Source organism: Pelecanus crispus, chromosome 4, assembly GCF_030463565.1.
Source record: "Pelecanus crispus isolate bPelCri1 chromosome 4, bPelCri1.pri, whole genome shotgun sequence".
Classification (NCBI taxonomy): Eukaryota; Metazoa; Chordata; class Aves; order Pelecaniformes; family Pelecanidae; genus Pelecanus; species Pelecanus crispus.
The window spans coordinates 3,632,440-3,652,246 of NC_134646.1; the positions used below are offsets into that span (position 1 = coordinate 3,632,440).

General features: G+C 40.3%; 1 protein-coding gene across 3 annotated transcripts in view; it reads right to left on the reverse strand.

The window, feature by feature from the left end:
- The window catches only part of LARP7 (La ribonucleoprotein 7, transcriptional regulator), a 29,129-nt gene extending 10,004 nt beyond the window's left edge, over positions 1–19,125 (reverse strand). For 2 of the 3 annotated variants that reach the window (XR_012830998.1, XM_075708914.1), the window contains exons 1-10: positions 19,075–19,125; positions 14,142–14,357; positions 12,552–12,652; positions 12,367–12,450; positions 9,089–9,253; positions 8,314–8,422; positions 6,326–6,700; positions 5,108–5,237; positions 1,937–2,094; positions 868–986 (exon numbers count right to left, since the gene is read on the reverse strand). Coding sequence is in view for 2 of the 3 variants with exons in the window: in XM_075708914.1 (XP_075565029.1) it covers positions 868–986; positions 1,937–2,094; positions 5,108–5,237; positions 6,326–6,700; positions 8,314–8,422; positions 9,089–9,253; positions 12,367–12,450; positions 12,552–12,652; positions 14,142–14,349 (1,449 nt within the window). In the remaining variant the exon portion in view is untranslated. Of the gene's footprint in view, positions 1–867; positions 987–1,936; positions 2,095–5,107; positions 5,238–6,325; positions 6,701–8,313; positions 8,423–9,088; positions 9,254–12,366; positions 12,451–12,551; positions 12,653–13,181; positions 13,199–14,141; positions 14,358–19,074 lie in introns of those variants that run through there. The other variant, XM_075708915.1, reaches the window with a different exon arrangement.
- Positions 19,126–19,807: the final 682 nt, after the last annotated feature.

The window sequence follows — 19,807 nt, forward strand, 5'->3', positions numbered from 1 at the left end:
ACTCTTTCCATTTGTTATTCATCCAAAAGCGCAATTTGTGAAAGAAAATGTCCTGTGTCATATTCACAGAAAATTCAGTATCTGGAAAAAGCCTGTTTTCCTTTAGAAAACTTTTAACATTTCCATTTCAAAAGGACGCGGCTTAGAACTGCTATTTTCCTTAAAATAAAATATTCTACTTAACATGTGCAACTTTCATATCACGAAGTGAAACAAAATGTAAGGTATTCTAAACACTTTTTTAAAATTGAGAAAAAGGAGCACTTGCCAAGGCGGGGGGGGGGGGGGGGGGGGGGAGTGGATATGCAGAGAAGAAATGGGTGAACAAATTACTGGACAAGTTCTATGTCTGTCATTCTCGCTAAATTGGAGTTTTCATAATTGTGAATTCCTTACTGAAAAAAAGACAATTGTTTTCTCATGCAGAAAACATTTTCTTGCCTCCAAATTCCTCTTAATGGTAAAACCCCTAGTCTACTATTACAGATTTCTTGATCTGAATCGTGCCAGAATGACTGGCACAATGACAAATACACAACACTGCACCCACTTTGTGTTCAACTTCTCTTTTAAAACTCACCCTGTAGAGCAGTATTTATTTTTGTCATTACTTTCATTATAAACTTGACATTGCTTGAAGCACTCTAAAGGCTAATTTTTGCTTTGAAACGTCCCCTTTACCCTATTTTGGGGTTGTAAAATCTGCCATTCACAGGTACTAGAGAAGAATCTGTACACAGCTACTGGCCGAACAAATAAAAAAAAAAAATCAGTAGGACTTGTTTAGGTGGTATTCCATATTCAAACATTTGGGGGGCACTAGGAGAGGAAAGGCTAACAGCTACCCTGAGGTTACAAAGGCATTACCTTGATCTGCTTCCTGCCCGGCAGGGGCTCGGTGCTAATGATCTTCACAATTACTCCACTCATGAACCGGGGCCCCATTGTGTGAGCCTTGGCAGGAGGGGCACAATCTTCACTGGTGGCTGGTCAATTTGAAAAGGGCGGGGGGGCGGGAGGAAAGGAAGAAAAAAAAGAAAAAAAGTTTTACATTTATTAGTTTGACAAGCTAAAGATACTATGAAAGCACATAAGCAATGTGATGTACACAAGAAATGAAACAAGGGGCACACACCTGTACTGCAGATAAAGCTGTTTTTTTTAAATCTAGGATCAAGACTGTTCACAAGGTAAAGTCAATGGGAGTTTTAAAAAAAAAAAGCAAAAGAAAACAGCTCCAAGAAAAGAGACTTAGAGAAGTTTTTACAGCTTCCAGGGTCTCCTTGTCTCCTTACAGATATAACTTACATTCTATCGATTACAGTTAATAGTGGAACCCTCGGTTCTAGAGTGATCAAAAATAAAGCAGACAGGCGTTGAAATGTCAGTATTGAAGTTAGCGAAGTACAGAGGAACCAGAGCCAAAAAGGAGCAATTCTAGCTATGAAAAATGTAGAAATTTAACTAAGAGGACTTAATGACAAAGCTATGTTTAACCATAAACCTGGTAAACCCCAACTGCGAGCCATTTTTTGAATGTCTTGCTTAGAGAAACTGTTTTGTAAATGGCTGCAGGTATAGTTAAGCCTAAGCAAATCAGGCCCAAGCTACATCATCAAAAAAGCTGATTTATGATTTACCTTTCTGAGGCTTTTATAAATACAATTACCTAAAAAGATCCTTAAGCGTAAGAAGTGCTACTGCAATATGCTGATATTACTTGTTTAGCCTTTACTTACAAAATTCCTTAGTCCAAAATCTATCTTAATGAGGGAGGTTTGCTTTTAATATTATTGGGCATTCAGAGAAAGCACCAGCATTATAGAAAATAAAACCGTTTTGCAGTGTTTCTGGAGGACCAGTGTCTTAAATCACTTATGTTCCTGTACTAGAATCATGAAGAAAACAAGACAAAAACCATCACAAACAGGATTACATTGGTCATTTTCAGATTGAGGCTTTTTCTGTGCACAAGATTCCATTTCCATGTCTCCCACAGGCTCAGGTTTGATTTGAGACATTGTTTTCTTTAAGGAGGCCATACTGGCTTTTTGAAGGGCCAAATATTCTTGCTTCAAATCCATCCATTCGGTCCTAGAAGCAGCAACACAGGCATAGGATGTCAGTTGTAGACAAGAAAATAAGAAACTCAGTGATAACTTAAGACAAAACAGTTTACAAATAGCTTAAGCTGAACTTGGCGAGCAGCGCAGACCTTTCTTACCATTAGCGACCTCCCTGCACTTAGGTTAAATTAAGCCTTGCCAATATCTGCATTTTTGTTATTTTGCTTTAGCTTTTAATATTCCAGGCGAGCTCTAACGAGATCTACCTACCATTCAAACAGAGTGACTCCCAAATTTGTTTTACATATTCAGAAAACATATCCAACAGCTTGGTAAACTGTTTTCTACTGGAACTACACAGAGCACAGGCACTAAATTCAGAGTTAATGCAGAGACAGTGAACTCTGAATTCACTGAATTAGTTCAGTGAACCCGCTCCTGTGTTACCATATTAAGAATCTGTCATTTATTTTCTAGAAAAATCATTGATGGAAAATCAACAACTGGTTAAACTCACCAAAAACCTACTGAGATAAGAACATTCCTTACTATTCAAATGCATTTTGGTTAAAAAATACCACCACATGGAAGCAATTTATATATTTACATACATTTAACATGGAGATGTTTCTGCAAACAGCTAGAGCTTTGCTCCACAGAAACACAATGCCTATAGTGCCACTGTGAGAACGACTCATTGTTACCCTAATCTGTGCTATCAAACAAGCTGATAGAGGATTTTTAAAGAGGAGGATATCTTGTGGTAATGGTTTTAGCTGTTAACATTGACAACTGTATACTTCAAAAAAGCATCCAGACTCACCCAGGATCATACATTCCCACAGAGCAAAGACATTAAAATAACAAAAGACCCACGTAATGATTCTTTGAGATAAAAAGGCAACACCATTCCACAGCAAGGTATGGTATAAATACAAGCTCAAGGAGGTACTTGTTGCTAACTTGACTCCAAGGAAGAGAAGACCATGGGGAATGAGTGAGGCAAGTATTTGCAATGGCTTATGCTCTTTTAAAACTTTTTTTTTCCCCTCCCTTTGCTATAGTTAACTAAAATTTAAAACTCTTTTCTCTGTATTTGATGCAGTAGTCTCAGAATCTCGGTGGAAGAGGATGAGCATCATTGATAACTACCGTTTTTTGTGGACCCCTTTTACTTTAACATGGAGGTGCTTTCTGTGATTTAAAAAAAGTAAGTGCTTCCATGTTTTAGTAGAGGTGAATCCTGATCGCAATACTGAAATACCATCCAGGATTTTCGTTTTTTGCCTACACTTCAGTCGCAAGATTTTTAGAGCGGGAGAATAATTCCGGAACAACGAATTTTGGCAGATGAAGGCATGCTTCTCCAACAAGAACTAAAAGCATAATTGTTATAGAACAAGACAATTTTTCAGTGGCCTTTATATTCACAAAATTTGAAGCAATTTTTGAATTTTAAAGGACTCCCTTCGCTTTAACATGGAGGTACCTGCTGCCTAAAAAAGTAAGTGCTTCCATGTTTCAGTGGCGGTGGATCCTAATGTTCTTGAAAGCATTTCTAGAAATTGGCTACAGCTCAAAGAACCCTATTTACAGTAATATACGTGTATGGGTTTTTATTATTATTGCCTTTTCAGAACTCTGTATATACCATGCTTTTTTTTTTTTTTAGTTACTATTTATAGTCTCTCCACTTAAGGACCCCCACAACTTAAATGTGGATGTACTTGCTTTGTTCCTGAATAGTAAGTGCTTCCATGTTTTAGTGATGGTGAATCCTTTTTTTCCTCAATTTGAAAACACTTCCCTCTTCCTAGAAAAAATGTTGAAGCAGATGCCGAAACAAAAGATGTATTTTGCATTGATTGCACACGTGGCCTCCGTGTTAAACATAAAGCACAACTTTGCATCAGGGTATACCACAAGATGGCAAGGACCCCCTCTACTTTAACATGGAGGTACTTGCTGGATGCCTAAAAAGTAAGTGCTTCCATGTTTTAGTTGTGGTGACTCCTAAGAGCCCAACAGTTAGAGGCATGAATATTTTTGTGAAACTTCTGCACATTAACTACTGAGGAACCGGGTGCAAATTGGTGATTTGCAGTTACTGTTACAGGCGGAACTATTCCAGCCACAACTCAAGCCGGACTTAAACTCTGGTATTTGAACCTTTTCAGCTACAGGCTAATACTGTTGCTAATATGCAACTCTGTTGTATAAAATTTGGAATTGCACTTTAGCAATGGTGATGGACTGTCAGACATACAATACAAAACATTTAAAACAGTCTGAATTAAAATATTCCAAAGGTTGGAAACATCATGAAATCATTGTATATGCGCCTGTTAAGCAATAAAAATCCAATAAAGGATACATAAGTTTGTGACTTCGAAAAAAAGTTTCCTGAACCGCATACTCCAGGAAAACACTTAAAAAAACCTTAAGATACACAACACTAAAAAGAAAATACCCTAGTTAAAAAAATAGCTACCGTTAGGCCAAAAGGCCATCACTACTGCCTTCTGCAGTTAAAACTATGACAAAACAGAAACTAAAAGTAAAACTGTACTGCCAAGAGACCCAGTGCGGACTGTGATTAAAATGCAAAGTGCATGTAAAACTTATGAATTTATTAAATAATTTGTGAATAAACAAGGAAGCTGAGCCTACCCAGCCTGTGCCTAACCCTGGACAGGAGGTGGTGCACAAATCAAATGGAACAAGCTGGGAGATCAGCTTTCCTTTTTTTTTTTTTTTTTTTTTTTTGGTGTTCATTATTGAAATTAAGAAAAGTTTTTACTAATTTAGGCACCCTTTAAGAAGGCAGGTTTTATTGCACCGGCCCACCACTACACAGGGAAAGGAATTGCTCCACATCAGTACCCAGTACTGCTGGGGGAAAAAATCCAATTGGCTCAGTGAATCCGTGGAAAATGGAACGCTCTCATGCTACAGAAAGGTTATGAACCAAGTAAACAATAAATACCTCCCCATCCACCAGGTACCGTAAGCTAGTCACATGGATTATTTTCATAACCTACTTGGAGAGTACTCTGAGCGGAATGACTTCTTCACCCATTTTGTGTCGTTCTTTGTGTTTTTTCTTATGTTTCCTTTTGGATTTTGAAAGGGATGTGTCTTTTTTATCTTTGTCATCTTCTGCAGAAATGTCTACATTAAAAAGTTCAAAAGAAAAATGTTTAGTTCTAACATTGACAGATACTTAAAGATATAGGTATTATGTAATACAGCCTGAATATCTCCAAAAAATGGCACAGCATTATTTACTTTGTTATCAAGAATAGTTTAATGAACACTGGTTCTTTGGCTCAAATCCAAATGAAAACCCCTTCACAAAAAATCAGAGCCTACTACCTATTTCTAGTCCACTTTCTCAACTGCCTGAGTTTAGCCTCTAATCATGGATTACTGTCAACCCAAATGTGATTTCAATGCAGCTTTTAATCCCATCTATTGCTTTTTTCTTCTTATCTCATGTAACAAACTGGGATCATCAGCTCTTTCTTTTGTATTTTAATCTTACTTATCTAGATTCTTATACTGTCACCATTTGCCTAGGCTGACTGTTTAATCCATACTTCAGTGAAGTTCTATTGATATTAACTTCTTTGTGAACTATTTTTACTTCTGAGGAGATTTACCTGCTTCTGTGTTGAAAGTTCTTTCCTATTCTCCATGCAGCTTATCTCCTTGGAATGACTCATTACCAGGTTTAAATTTAACTGCAGGGAACACTGCATATTCCTACGCTGACCTTGTTATGCCTCCACCATATCAACCATTTTTCACCTACTGACCCAAGCAGAACAACCTTTTACCGGTTAAGTTTTCAGTCTTTCAAAGACAGAAATTCAGGGTCTGCATCTTTCACCAGCACTTGAAAGTTTTACTCAATACTCTGTAATCCAAGTAATAAACGTATTAGCCTCCAAAAGTCAGTTCACTAATGCATTTCTATTACGCAGATGATTCTGACCATATTCTTTGCAACCCCCTTTCCTCACTTGCTTGTTACCTTCTGGCACATCAAGATTCCTATTTACTTAACTTAGGCCACTACAAATACCATTTCAATAGCGAAGAACGCGATTTCTTTAACTCAAGCTTTTCTCCTTATCTAGGCTTTTCCCTCATTACTAGGCCTACCATTCGTCATCAGTAAGAGCTACGTCTGCCATTTGATTTCATTCATGCATATAAATCATGAAAATACTAAGAAGAGATGCAACAAACCTTACCATTGGAATCTTTCGGAGCTTCTGTTGTTTCTTCTTTTACAGGATGAACTTCATCCTTTTGAACAGTTTTCTTGACTTTTGGAGTTGATGTCTCACCATCTCCAGAGCTGGTTCTTTTTCTCTTCCCTGGCCTGCTTTCCCAAGGTACCTCTGAGCTTTCTGTTCTGTCCCATTTTCTTTTCTCTCTCTTTGAGGGCTGCCTATGAGTCTCAGTCCCCTCCATTTCAGAGCACTCTGATGAAGTCCTATGTCTTTTTGACTTGGGTACTTGCTCTGTTGTAGTGTTTGTGTTCGATTCCTTTGCCTCTGCAGCTGCCTGTACATTGCTCTCTTTCTTGATTTTGGATTTCTTCTTTTTCTTCTTTTTCTTCTCTTCTGTATTAAAAATACAGTATTTAAAACTGCCAATGATTACAAACTAGATTAGATTAACTGAGCTAAGTAAACAATCACGATACCACATGTCATGATATTCTGGGATGTTAAATGAAATGCCTGTGTCTGCCATCTCTAACCACAGGAGAGACACAATACACTGTCCCAAAGTTCTTCCTAGGCATTTTAAGCAAAAGAGGGAAAAAAAAAAAAAAAAAGCAACCCACATAGATAAGACTCTCAGACTGACAAAGTGAGAAAGATCTCTGGGTCACAAGGGCAGCTTGACTACAGGATCCCTGAAGTACTTGCTCTCAAATTAAAAAGAAAGGAGCTAGACTTCTTTGCTTCTCCTTATTAAAAGCACATTTTGTTATGTCATCCCTTACTTGTCTTTGAGAAGAGATACCTTCCTCCTTCCAGGCCAAACAACAATGACAAGAAAATAAAAGATGACCACCGATTTGTATTCTGAGAATAAAAGGAGATATTCAGCCCAATGAATATATCACACTATTTATGTAATGAACAACTATCTGCCTACTAAATTAAAGAACGTTAACTTAACCTATTTAAAAAAAAAAAAATTTTCAATACTGCCTACTTGCTTCAAAGTTATAAGAAGCAGAATGCAGTATGAAGCAGTAGAGACTATCTTAAGTGGGATTAAAGCATGGTTTGAAAAGCATGTTTTTTCTTTGATTTTTTTTTTTTCCCCCCTAATAGTTACGGGTGTAACAAAGAATTAGTGAGAATAGTGAGGAATATTAACACGATTTGTCGTTATGCTTATGAAAAAGACCTGAAGATGTCCGAAGTCTGGGAAATTGTATCACATCATCAGAAAGGAAGAAAAATGTTTCAGTGATCAAAGTTGCAACATAATCCTGTGATGCTGATTTGTAAGTTATAGTAGACTGTATTTATTGGAAACATGCTCAACTGTGAATTCAGGATTCTTTTCTCAGCAATATCCTCTATGTTTTTACGAGTAATTATGGATCATGTAAAGTGGAACTGTAAATATGCTGTAAAAAATTCATTCCACTGTCGACTGCTCTGCTCCAGTAGCAGGAGTTCCAAACAGGAAGAAAGGCAAAAATCCACTGTTTTCATAGTTCTCTCACAGAAAGTTTCAGCAGACAGAATACTGCAAGGTTTGCTCTGAAATATGTCAGATGATCACAAACTCATCTGAACAGCACTAACGTTTGAGTATAATTTTGCTCTTATGTTTGTATCTTTCCCTTCAATACTAAGTATTTTTAAAACAATGTGTCAAATTTGTTGTTTGCTAATGCTAAATGCTTAAATAATGATTTATTGTACAGTCTAAAAGCTGCTCCGCCAGCCTAACAATGACTAATGGTGGTAGCTGGCAGCAGAGGAAAAAAGAAATTAAGTTCTTTATCAAGCAGGAAAAGAAAAAGGCAGAAATTTACTATATTTTAGTTTCATTCTTAAGCTTACACTGGCCAACAAACCAACAGCAACATGCAAGTCTAAGAAACATGAGATTAGACTGCAGTAACACAGCCATTCAAAATTTGCTCTTGAGAAGTTGAGGAACAAACCAGTTAGTTTCCTGATCCCAGTAACTTAATAACACTTACCTACTACGCTGCTGTTACTTGTATTCAGTGTAGGAACAGGCTTATTCTTCACTGTTTTGGGGAAAATCCCAGGTTTCCGTGGCGCTTCTTCTGGTGGATTATTCAAAAACTTAAAAAAAAAAATACACAAACCATTACTAAAAATCACATTTTCTTAAAGAATCTCTATCCAAGTTAAAACCAGCAGTCCTATATTGATAGAAGAAAGATATAGTCCCTCGTGACTCCAGAGGGATACATTGTTCTTTCAGTACTTTCGGTGGTGTGGTGGGTTTGTTGCTGTTGTTGGGGTTTGCTTTTTAAGTGCAGAACTTGCTTGATTTTACATTATTAGTGTGGTATCTTTATGCATCTGTTACCATTATGATATTGAAACAAACGTTTTTAAACTTTCAAATCAGGTTTAAGTACAGAAAATTAGGTATGACCATGCCTCTCTGATGGGATTTAATAGCCACTGTACTGTTACTCAGAGATCTCTATTTCTGTAAAAGATGCCAAGAGTGGCCAGCCAAATTATGCCAAAAAACACCTGCTATGTCTCTACTAAGTCTCCAGGTTATTAACAAAATTACACTTTTAAAAAATTGTGAAATTGTTTGGAGGTCTGGGGGTAGGAGACAGGAATGTAACTCCTGCTACGTTATGTTTTTAAATCATGATATTTTAGGAATTTCTCTAAGATTCAGTAGGTGAACTAGTAAAGACTGCACCATCCATATCACAAAGTGACAATCAGCAAGAATGTTAACAGACCAGACGCGCCATTACTCACCTCAATAGCTTTCTCTGCTTGCTCTTTAGTTTCAAATTCAACAAAAGCAAATCCTTTTGGATCGCCAGTACTTTTATACCGGGGTATACTGATATAAACTACATTACCACACTTCCCAAACACCCGCTCAATCCAACTGTGATTGACATTTTTGGGAAGCAGCTCCTAAAAAAAAAAAAAAGGTCATTTTCTCACTACTGTACTACCATTGTAGGAGGTGGTTTACTACATCTTCTAATTAAAAAGTTGTCACAACAAAATATATCTAAGTCTGATGCAACAACGCTGAGAAACTTCCTACTTCAGTAAGTATTCTTGTTGAGAGGTTATCGTATTCAGGTAGTAAAAACAGTGATCTGAAAATGGATCTCTAATCATTCATATACCTCTAACAAATACATTACATATTTAATTTAGATGTTTATCTTCTTCCTGTGACAGATGCCAAGACCTCACCTGCAGCTGCATCTTTGCAACATGAAGTATCTTTGTAAATTTAAGACCTTCGAGCAAACGTAATTCTGCATTGTCGCAGAATACCCACTGCAAAGCACAAGGATTTTTTTTTTTTTAAATTGTTGGTAATCCGGGTATCACAGAAAGAATTCTTGAAGGTCAGTAAAGAGTCACTACTCAAACTGATAAAATTCCTGCTGGTAGCTGACATTTTCAAGCTTAGTGGTTAGCACTTATGGCCTAAGAAGCCAGCTTCTTAGATGATAAAACTGTCAGATTTTTTATTTCTATAAACTCCTTAATATAGAAACACATTTTAGCAGCTTGCAGACATCCTGTCTCAGTTCCTAAATATTTCCCTTCGCCAATCAAAGAGAAATCCTGTCATGTCAATTTCTAAATAGACCCAGCTGAACACTTTAAAACCCTACTCTCAAATTCACGCCTAAGCAACAATGGAGAGTCAGCAATACTTCATTTTTTTCATGGCAAGTTACTGCACTAAAAGGTTTTCCTTGTAGGAAAACATTATTTATTACATTCAGGTAGGAAAATTATTTTTGCATGAACTTTGCCTGCCCGAGAAAAACGTTTCATTATGGTTTGGTATAAAGTTGAAAAGCCAGTTACTTGAAGCTTTAAAAATACTATGGGATGAATACAAAATAGTGTATGTCAAAGTGCAGTTCATGTTAAAGCATATAAAAAAAAAAGGTCACTAACCATAAGATTATCTCAGAGAAATTTAATGAAAGCTTCCACTACATTATATGAGATCATAAAAAAAATATAAAGTGATGAAGTTACTATTCCTTAAAGAAACACACCTCTATGTCTCAATTCTTAGGTTGGAAAGGAAGCTTTGACTTCCTGCATAAATGCAGAAAACTTACTACTCTTGGAGACAATCCTTCACAGCGGAGGCTTTACCTATAACCTTGGTATTAATCCACCACAGAAATCTTTCACCTACTCCAGAATGAAAGAAAGCTTACCAACACTTTGACTACTTGTGCTGCCCCCCATTGCTACACACCCGTCATTTAACGTGGCTTAACATTTCTGTAATTGCAGTATAAACAGCAGATACACTAGTCTCGAAAAAGGGAAACACCCCACCCTTTTTGGTAGCAATAAGGGAAGATAACAGGTTGCTGCATATTCTCTAAACAAGATCTCTGTGAATTCAGTAACTTACAAAACACACCAGTTACCTATTTTGCTCTTAGAGAAAAGCTTAAAGTTAAAAACCACTTAGCTGTGTATTTAAGCTATGTATAGCCTATGTAAGCTCTGGAGCTCATGAAACTTGGAATATTTTCCAAAAATGGTATAGACAAAGTATTTTGAGTAGTTCTAAGCAGCCTCTGTAATCATGTTAGGGAAATACCATGATTAACACATAGTACTTAAAAAAACTAATAACCTTTTCTGGGCTTTTGTTAAAGAATGTAACAACTGGAGCAATACAGCTTCTCTTTACCTGGATGGGCTGGCATTTCGGGCATGATTATTATGTATCTTCATCACAGAAAGCTTGGTGCCTGCTTGAAATTACTAATTCAGCTGCTAACAGTTACAGGTATATACCTAATATATATACCTAAGTTGACATTAGCTGTGAAGAGCTTTCTTAGAGACAAAGGGAATCTCCACATTGGCTTCAATTCTATTTCAAAAATTGTACAGGATTTTAAGTGACAGTTCAACCATCAGATCTCTTTCCATGCTACCACTTAAGTGGATAAACAATACAATAATAGCTGTTCCACTCTGAAACATCTGAAACATCACGTCGAGATGTAGAGTTTTTCCACCAGGGCAAGCTATTTTAATTTAAATTAATGAATCATTTCAGTTTCAAGGTAGCCACAGGATAGTGTGCTATTAGGAGGATTTTTTTTTTTTTTTCAAGCCCCCTAAACATCAGACTAGTTCATTTAGGTACATTCTGGCCTTAAAAGAATGATTTTTTTGTGTTGTGGCACTTTTTTCACTTGATTTTGTAAACAGATTGTACTTTATAAGAAGTACCCCTGATTATCTTGCAAACTCAGCCAGTTCCTGTTTGATAAAACTAATGAAGTTATTATTCTAAAGCTTTGACTACATAAACGTAATTTGTAAGTAATTCTTGGCACCAGTGTTGCTCCTCTAATGATATTAACTAGAAAAGCCCAGTGAAAGCGGCAATAGCTAAATCAAAGTGCACCTTTTCTTACTTGCAGGTGAGGCAGCTCTTTGCTCAGCATTTAAAATTACTTGAGCTGGTACAAGAAATCAGCATACCAAACTCATCCCTTGCTTGCCGTGGTCACTGCCAGCCACCTGCCCAGTCCCTCCCTGTGTTAACAATAATATTGATGCACAGATACATTTCTGATAAAAAAAATATTTACTGCATTCAACACATACATCAGGCCCACTCTATGGGCCTTAGCATTAACAGTTCAGAACATCTGTAGCACATTTCCCTCCCTCACACTGTCCTTTTCTCCCGGAAAAAAAAACCAAAAAAAACCACTAATGAAACCCAATCAAATTCTATTAGCTTTATACCTTAAGGAAACATTTGTTGTACTAAATCCATGATGTTCTCAAAGAAAATCTACCTTCTAATTCTGGTAAAACTATGTGGCTGCTTTTGTTGTTTTTGTTGCGCTTAATACAGTAAATACTACTATGCAATTAGATTGTCATAGACAATGCACAGTAGGTTTTGCAATCTTAAAAGAATTAACAGCAAGAAAGTTTAAGACAGTTTCGACAGTGAGAAATAAAGCACTCCGCCAGACACGAGGCATGTACAAGTGCAACCTTACCACATAGACTGTGCGACTATCCACATCCTTCGGTTGCTCACCCAGTGGCTGGCGTCTTCTGATTCTAGTCCCTTCTAAATCCAACTAAAAGTAACAAGAAACCAACAAGCATTTTCCATAAGATTATTGCCTACTTCATTATTACTCCAGCATCAGCAAATGCAAAGGAGTGAAATATTAAATACCTCTACAACAGATGAACTTTTAACTGCTCGAGCTATCAGTTTTCCATCAGTAGTCAATTTTTTCATTTTGTTGAAAGAAACAAGAAGCGATATGTCAACATCTGGGGATTAAAAAAAACATGCAAATTTTATCATTTGATTTTATCATCAGGGTAATCTCGAAAGCATCAGTTATATGTTCTAGTCTGACATTAAGACTTAATAAAACTGACATTAAAACTCCGCTTTGTAAACCAGTCTGCAAGTCATAAGCGCAGTATGTAAGCACGCTGCCAAGGACTTACAGAAAATTTTTACCATCAAAATTCAAGTAAACCTATATTTAATTGTCTTTTGTGCTAACCTTTATCAAAGGAATTTTGTTCTCTTACCTCCCCACTGATAACTACTGTCTTTGAAAAGAAAGGAAGAAAACCCCCTTTCTGAGGTAGTTTTACAATACAAAAAAAATTTGCATTGATAACATGCCTCTCCTTCAAGTACTCAATTAAGTGTTTAACCCAGTCTTCCCAACACAAAAGAGGCTCTGCTTGCACTTCAGTTGCAATGAGTCATGCTGCTAAAACCTTGACAGAAAATTATGTAGTATTAGTCTTAATAAAAAAGTTAAAGACATCCAAGCGCTAATACCTCTAGAAATCGTAGGGTAAATTTTATTCCTCTGAAGGCCCTCTTTTTAAAACTGTCTTGGACTTCAATATAATTGAGGACTACACCAAGCAGTTAGAAGGCTCCGCTTTTCACACAACGCACCTGGACTAATGATTTGCACTTCAAATAAATATGGACTCCTTAAGAAAACAAAAATAAGTAAACACTTCTGGAAACTGCTATTTTTCTGTTTCGATGGAAAACGACCACCTCTTCTAACAGACATACCACATTTCTAGTCAATCTGGTATAATGTTAATTGGACAATTACACTGACAGACTGTATTTACCACACATGTACTGGTTTTAAAGCAAAAGCGTACTAGTCACTGCAGCTAACGTGTACAATAATTTCTTCAGAAACTGACAAACAGTTTCAGAACCAAGCTCAGCTTCCTACTCTGAAGTCCAATCAACCACATCAAGAACTGTCTGAGGAGACCCACACTAGCCCTACATGCAAACACACCATTTCTCACATATCAAACGTGCAGAAAACATGAAAAAAGTATCTATATTTAACTGCAAATCCAAGTGACACTTGAATTTCTGCATATATCTAACCTACAAGTCAGGTACTGTACCTCTGTACTGTACCTCCAAGGGCAAAATGACCCTTGTTTGTATCATTTTAAGAATAAGCAAAGTTAAAAAAAAGAAAATCAGGTCTCCCAACCAGGCATTTGTACCCTGGCAGATGCTTCTAACTTACGGCTGGTAGTGAAGGAATGAAGAAAAGAAACACTAAATATAATTTCTAAAAACTAGTACCAAGCTCTGCCTCCTGAGCTGCTCATCCTAATGCTGGTTTCCAGCACGCAACTACCATCTTCCCCAGGAGTAGACAGGCACCTCAAAATAACTTGTAACTGTGACCAGCAATACAGAAAAGAAAAAATGTTAAACGTATTTGTTTACTGACATTGAATATAAACTTACAGCCATCTCTGGACTTTTCTATTTGTTCTCGGAGAAATCTATCTTTGTGGAGATTAACATCACCAAACCAGAAATCCACTTGTTTCGCTATATCTGCCAGCACCTGTTTAACCCTTGACCTCTTCTTTTTCTCTCTCTCCTTTTTCTGTTCAGTGCTTTCTTCTTCCATGGCTTTGTCTCTCGCAGTTTCAGTCTCCATTCCTGTCATTCTGTCGACTGGAAGTTAAAGATAACCTTTGAGAAAAATCAAAATATTCTCATTTCAAGGCAGCATAAACATTCTTGCTTTATCTTACACTAAAAACTTCACGCATTCCCTGTGAGACTATGTGCCATTCATTATTTGCAGCGTAGAAAAATACAAAGTGTACAGAAGATGAGGAAAATTCGATCACACGATAAACTGCCCGGTGAAGACTAAGCTGGAACTCATGTCTCCTAGCACCTAGTACTGCCCTTCGGCCACAGAGATTCACTGGAGGCAAGCTGGTACCAAACTGCAGGCTTTTCATTTAAAATTTTTACTATTGTGTCAATCCGGAACGCCTCGTGAACAGTCTGCCCTCCCCATTAGACTCCTAACAGCAACTTCTGAATTTCAGCAGCAGTCATGGGAGTCACAGTTCCAATTGCTTTCGCGAGTTATTAGACAAGCAGTGCTATTAAAAAAAAAAAAAAAAAAAAAGTGAATTCTTTAAAGCACTTGTGCAGGTCACAAAGTGTGTTTGAAGAATACATAACTTCCCTGCTACCAAAAAAGCAAGCTACTTGCTAAAGAGAGCCTGAGAAAACGAAATCTAAAAAGCAGACAGTTTCCCTCCCAATAAACACATTTTCTCAGACTTGAAAAAAGAAGACAGAAATCATCTGTTCTCCACTCCCCATATCTCCCAGTACAAACCATTCGAAAGAACACACAAGAAACACAGGGCACTATCCGCTTCAGAAGTTACCTTTTTATGTAGAAGGCAAAGCAAGAATAAAAAAAGGCTGGATTATATAGAAGACTTCTGAAAAGGCTGGCCAAAGGACTGTGCTCAGCAGGCATATATCGTGAATCCAGTGGCTGCAAACTGGTTACACTGACACACGCACAGAGCAGCTGAAGAGCTTGCTGCAAAAATTTACAGCATGACCTCCAAATGAGAAGCATCTATTAATCCTTATAAATAAATACAATGTAAAGATATACGTAAACACCTAGTTGATATTCATGGCAGGTCCAGCAATAGTAAGGTTTGGTTTTAAAAATTGTCTTTGTTATGTGAAAACCGCAAACCACTCACACTGTCAATTGCCAAGGCCCTACCAAAGAGCAGAAATTCAAAATCTTCCTATCCCACCTTTGAATACGTTCTAACACATTCTTACTTGCAAGTCCATGTGGCAATCGCTACGTGCTACACTTAAGCATTTTTGCTTTCTTTTGTTAGGGCTCCTTCAACAACTGTCACTGATTTTAATAGCAAACAAAGTTCTGTCAGAACCTGAGAATCAGGCCCCTAGAAATCAGGGACTAACTAGAGGGAAGTGAGTTGAATGTACAGATTTACCTTGAAAAATATAAAACCATTTTAATGCATCAATTCCTCTTTTTTGCTTACATTTCAATTTGCTGTAGCTAGTCGGTCCTCCTTGAAAACCGCCAGCCACCACAGTACTTCATCTTACATGAGCAAAACAAAGCAATACTGCCAAAAGCAGACAGCTTTTTGAAAATGAAATTAACACAAAAATTAAAGTAATTAATGTAGCAATCACCATATGAAAGACTTCTCAGCTCTCTGCCAAGGCAACATAGAAGGAAACGTGAGTAGTCATCAGAGAGGAAGCCCACCTCTGCAACAGGATGACAAAAATGGAAATGGTCTGCAAATTATTGTGCAAATCAGGCTTCCTTCGCCGGATATCAGTTTCTCTCCCTGCTGTGAGCTGACCACTCAAGATAGCGAAAGGTCAACAATTACCTTGAAAAGATAAACCAGGTAAAGCTCCCAGCCCAAGCAGAAGTTCAAGCTCCATTCAAGTCCTTCAGCAAGATATTAATGTTAATAATCAGCAGAACAATATACTACTTAGCTGAGAGCTATAGAGAGCGCTATAGTGAGTTGCACTGTTAAAGGTAAAGCATCATTATGGGATACTTTTAGTGGCTGAACAGCGTTAGATGACCAGAGTGACATATAATGAATGTGGCTCACGTACAGCAAAGCTTTATTTGAAGAAGCCATCTAAGTGTTGCACGCATTTTGAGTCACTCGGCCCTGGGACTCCCTTCCCAGGAGAGAGGGTCTCACTCAAGCTTCAAGAAAAGCAGCTGCAAGCTGCATTCTGGGCTTCCCCCCGCCACCCCTCGCTTTGTGCTACTTGCTTTAGAAATAAAGCTTTAAGAAAATTACTTTGGAGGAGCTTGGACATAAGAGAGTCAGCAAATGCCAGCTATGAATCTATAATTAGAATCTGTATACAATCCTACATCTAGTAGTGAAATACTCATACCCGAGACAACACTGGATTAAAGCTCCGGATTTCAGAAAATACTGTTTATACGTAAGCACATCAATAACTCCTAGCACTCGCTTTTTTTGTTGGCATTCTCTTCATCCGCAGTTACTCTTGCAAACCTCAACTCATCAATGAAAGCTGCAGTGCCAAGGTGTAAGACAGCCTGCGATTTTGACCTGCCAACTCTTACGCTGCCACCTCATGGCTACAAGCACTATTCTGATAAACAGGTAAAATCAAAAGAAAGCAAAAGCAGGGTCAAAATTTCACCCTGTTAAAGCAGAGCAGCTGCCCACCCCTTAGCTTTCCTCAAATGCAGTAAAAGCACAGCGTCTCTGGGTGCGAGAGTGAAGCCAGGAAAAGGAGGGACAATTAAGCAGGGGGAGGGAACTCGGAGAAAGTAAAGATACCATAAATTAGAACAATACAGGTCCCCAGAAATCTATAGTAACTTATCCATACGCTTTAAAAGGCAAACGTTAAACATGTTGGTGCTAACCTGTACACAGCCAAGTTCCAAACCCAAATTCTATTGCTATAAAGATCTAGGAAAACATAATCAAATTTAACTGTAATCAGGGTCTGGAAGAAACAGCGTTCCAGTTATAAAGTACCCTTTATTCTTTTATATTAAGCATTGACACAAATGCTTGCTTGCTTTGGGCACTTGAAATAGCAAAGTGGGGCAAGGGTGGGGGGAGAAAGAATAATTCAAAGTACTTTTTATACTATGAAAATGTTTCCATAGTCAGTGGCAATACCTCCTCTTCTGAACATTTATTCCAAAATAAATGCAAGTATTCAGCAAACCTGAAGTTCATTTCACAGATTCTGTAATCCACCTTGGGTATTCTTAGTCTAATACACGCACAGGCAGAGCTGCAGCAGTTTAAGTTCCTATCCTGCCTTGTAACTTCACTCTATGGTAAATAAGCTGAGAACGGACAGAAGTTATTACATGGGGCCCAGCTCAATTTTCTTCATAACCTAAAACCAGAGAACCTCCTGCCTTTTCCCCATGGTAAGCAATGAAACCGATATATCATTTTAAACCTACATTTAAGGCATTCGAGAGACATCATGAAACCAGTGTGCTCATAAAGAGAAAAGGCTTTGGTTCCACATGACAGTGATGGGTGTTTAAGGCTGTTTCCAGACACAGGCAGACCCCGCTGTGTCAGTCCTGCCGTGGTTAGCCTTTCCTCTGTCATCACAAGAGGCGGAAGGTGGGTTTTTAATGCAGGCCCACAGCACAAGACTACGATTAGATGGATTCTGCTGTATGAACCAACAGTTCACTGACACTGAAAGGGCAGCCCAGCTCTCCTATCTTACTCGCTAGACAGTGCTCCCTCAGCGTATCTCACCCTCTGGTAAGCCAGTTCCACTGTGTGACCTGAGAAATAAGTTGCTATTTTCTGGTCCTAACCCTGCTGGGTTAAACCAACTCGTTAAGGAGCTGAATTAGCAGCAGAGCTGATGAAGGGAAGCAAGCAGGAATAAGCACTTGGGAGCAGGAGAAAGCTGGATACAAGAGCAAGATATTTTGCTGCCGTGTTTGCAGCTGCAGACGGACTGGCCCAGAAACACTGCACAGCTGCAGAACCTCATCTTCCTTACCCTTCAAACAAAGGGGAAACACACAATGTAAAACAGACTTTTCTAGCCCCGACTTAATCTTTGCCAGCTAACAACTGGCTAAATCCCGGTTACAGAGAATGCCGACTGCCATACACTTGCCAGTCGCACAGGCACTGACCGCTGCAGGTTTCAGCACTACCGCTGCGATTGCCCACGGACCTTGTATGCATTAAAAATAAGTAAAGCAAGCCCAAAGTCAGCCGCTCCCCGTGTCTCTCTGCCTCAACGTGGGCCCCTTTCCTCCAACGCGAGGTTTCAGGTCTTGAGAACGCCTGAAGGCCCCCCCAGCCAGCACCCGAAGGCAAAGTCACCATGGGGCTCGAAGAGCTGCGGCGGCAAAGCCCGGGGAAGACGCTGAGGGACAAGAGGCGGTTAGAAAACCTCAGGAAGGCGCCACACACGCCGGGAGAAGCGAGCAGCGGGAGGGAACGGATACCCAGAAACCGGGCACGGCGGAGCGGGGCGTGCCGTAGGCGAGGCCAGCGCACGGATAAGGGGCACGAGTAGCCATACCCGTGGGGGACACGCAGGGAGGGCCGCTGCCCTGAGGAGACGGCGCCCGCCCACCCTGCACCTGAGGGGCGGGCCGCCCGCCCAAACCCCCCTCAGCCCAACGGCCGCCGCCTCGCCCTCCCGCACGCGCCGCGCCCTGCGCATGCGCCCGCCGGCGGCAGCGGCGGCGGCGGCGGGGGGGGCAACAGCGCCCCCTACCTGCGCCGCCGCGACCGCTGCCACCGCCGCTACCGGCTGCGCCCCCCCCCCCCCCCCAACGCCGCTCCCCACCGACCTGCCGCCGCGCGCGCAGGGACACCGGGCCTCACCGTCCGCCAATCTCACAACAGGCACTGCCCCTCCTCCTCCTCCTCTTCCTTTCACCACCCCGTTGTTGTCGTTGGCGTCGTCAATCCCGGCGCGACGCCCGGCCCCCGCAGGGAGAAAAGCCCCGCGGCGCCCCCCGCGCATGCGCAGCGCGGCGGCGGCGGCGGAACGCGCCTGAGGCCCGGGGCGCGTGACTTCCGGCTGGCGGCGGGCGGCTGTGACGTCAGGCGGGCGGCGGCGGGAAGTTTTGAAGGGTGGGAGGGAGCGCGGCGGCCGCCATTATCCCGCCCGGGACAGATAGGTAGGGTCGGGGCGTCTCTTGGGCCCCGCCGCCGGAGCGGCAGCCCCCGGGGGTCGCAGGGTGGCGGCTCCCGGCGGCGGGCGGCCCCGCGGGGCCCGGCGGCTGTAGCTCGGCGGCTGTAGCTCGGCGAGGCCCCCGGGGCAGGCGGCTTTGCCTCAAACGCCGTCGTGCTGAGGGCAAATGGTGGCTGGGGGGCTGAAACGGGCGCAGCGGGCCCGTCTCGGGTGTGTGGAGGCGGCGGGTTTAGCGGTGTGTGGGTGTGCCAGCAGCGCTCCCCTTCCTCCCTGCCCCCGGGCCATGGCCTGTTGAGTTACAGCGAGCGTTCGCGTTCAGCCGCCTGCTTTTAGCAGCTAAAAGAGCAATTTTGTCTCCTTTAAGGGTGTCCGTTGCCCAGGTTTCG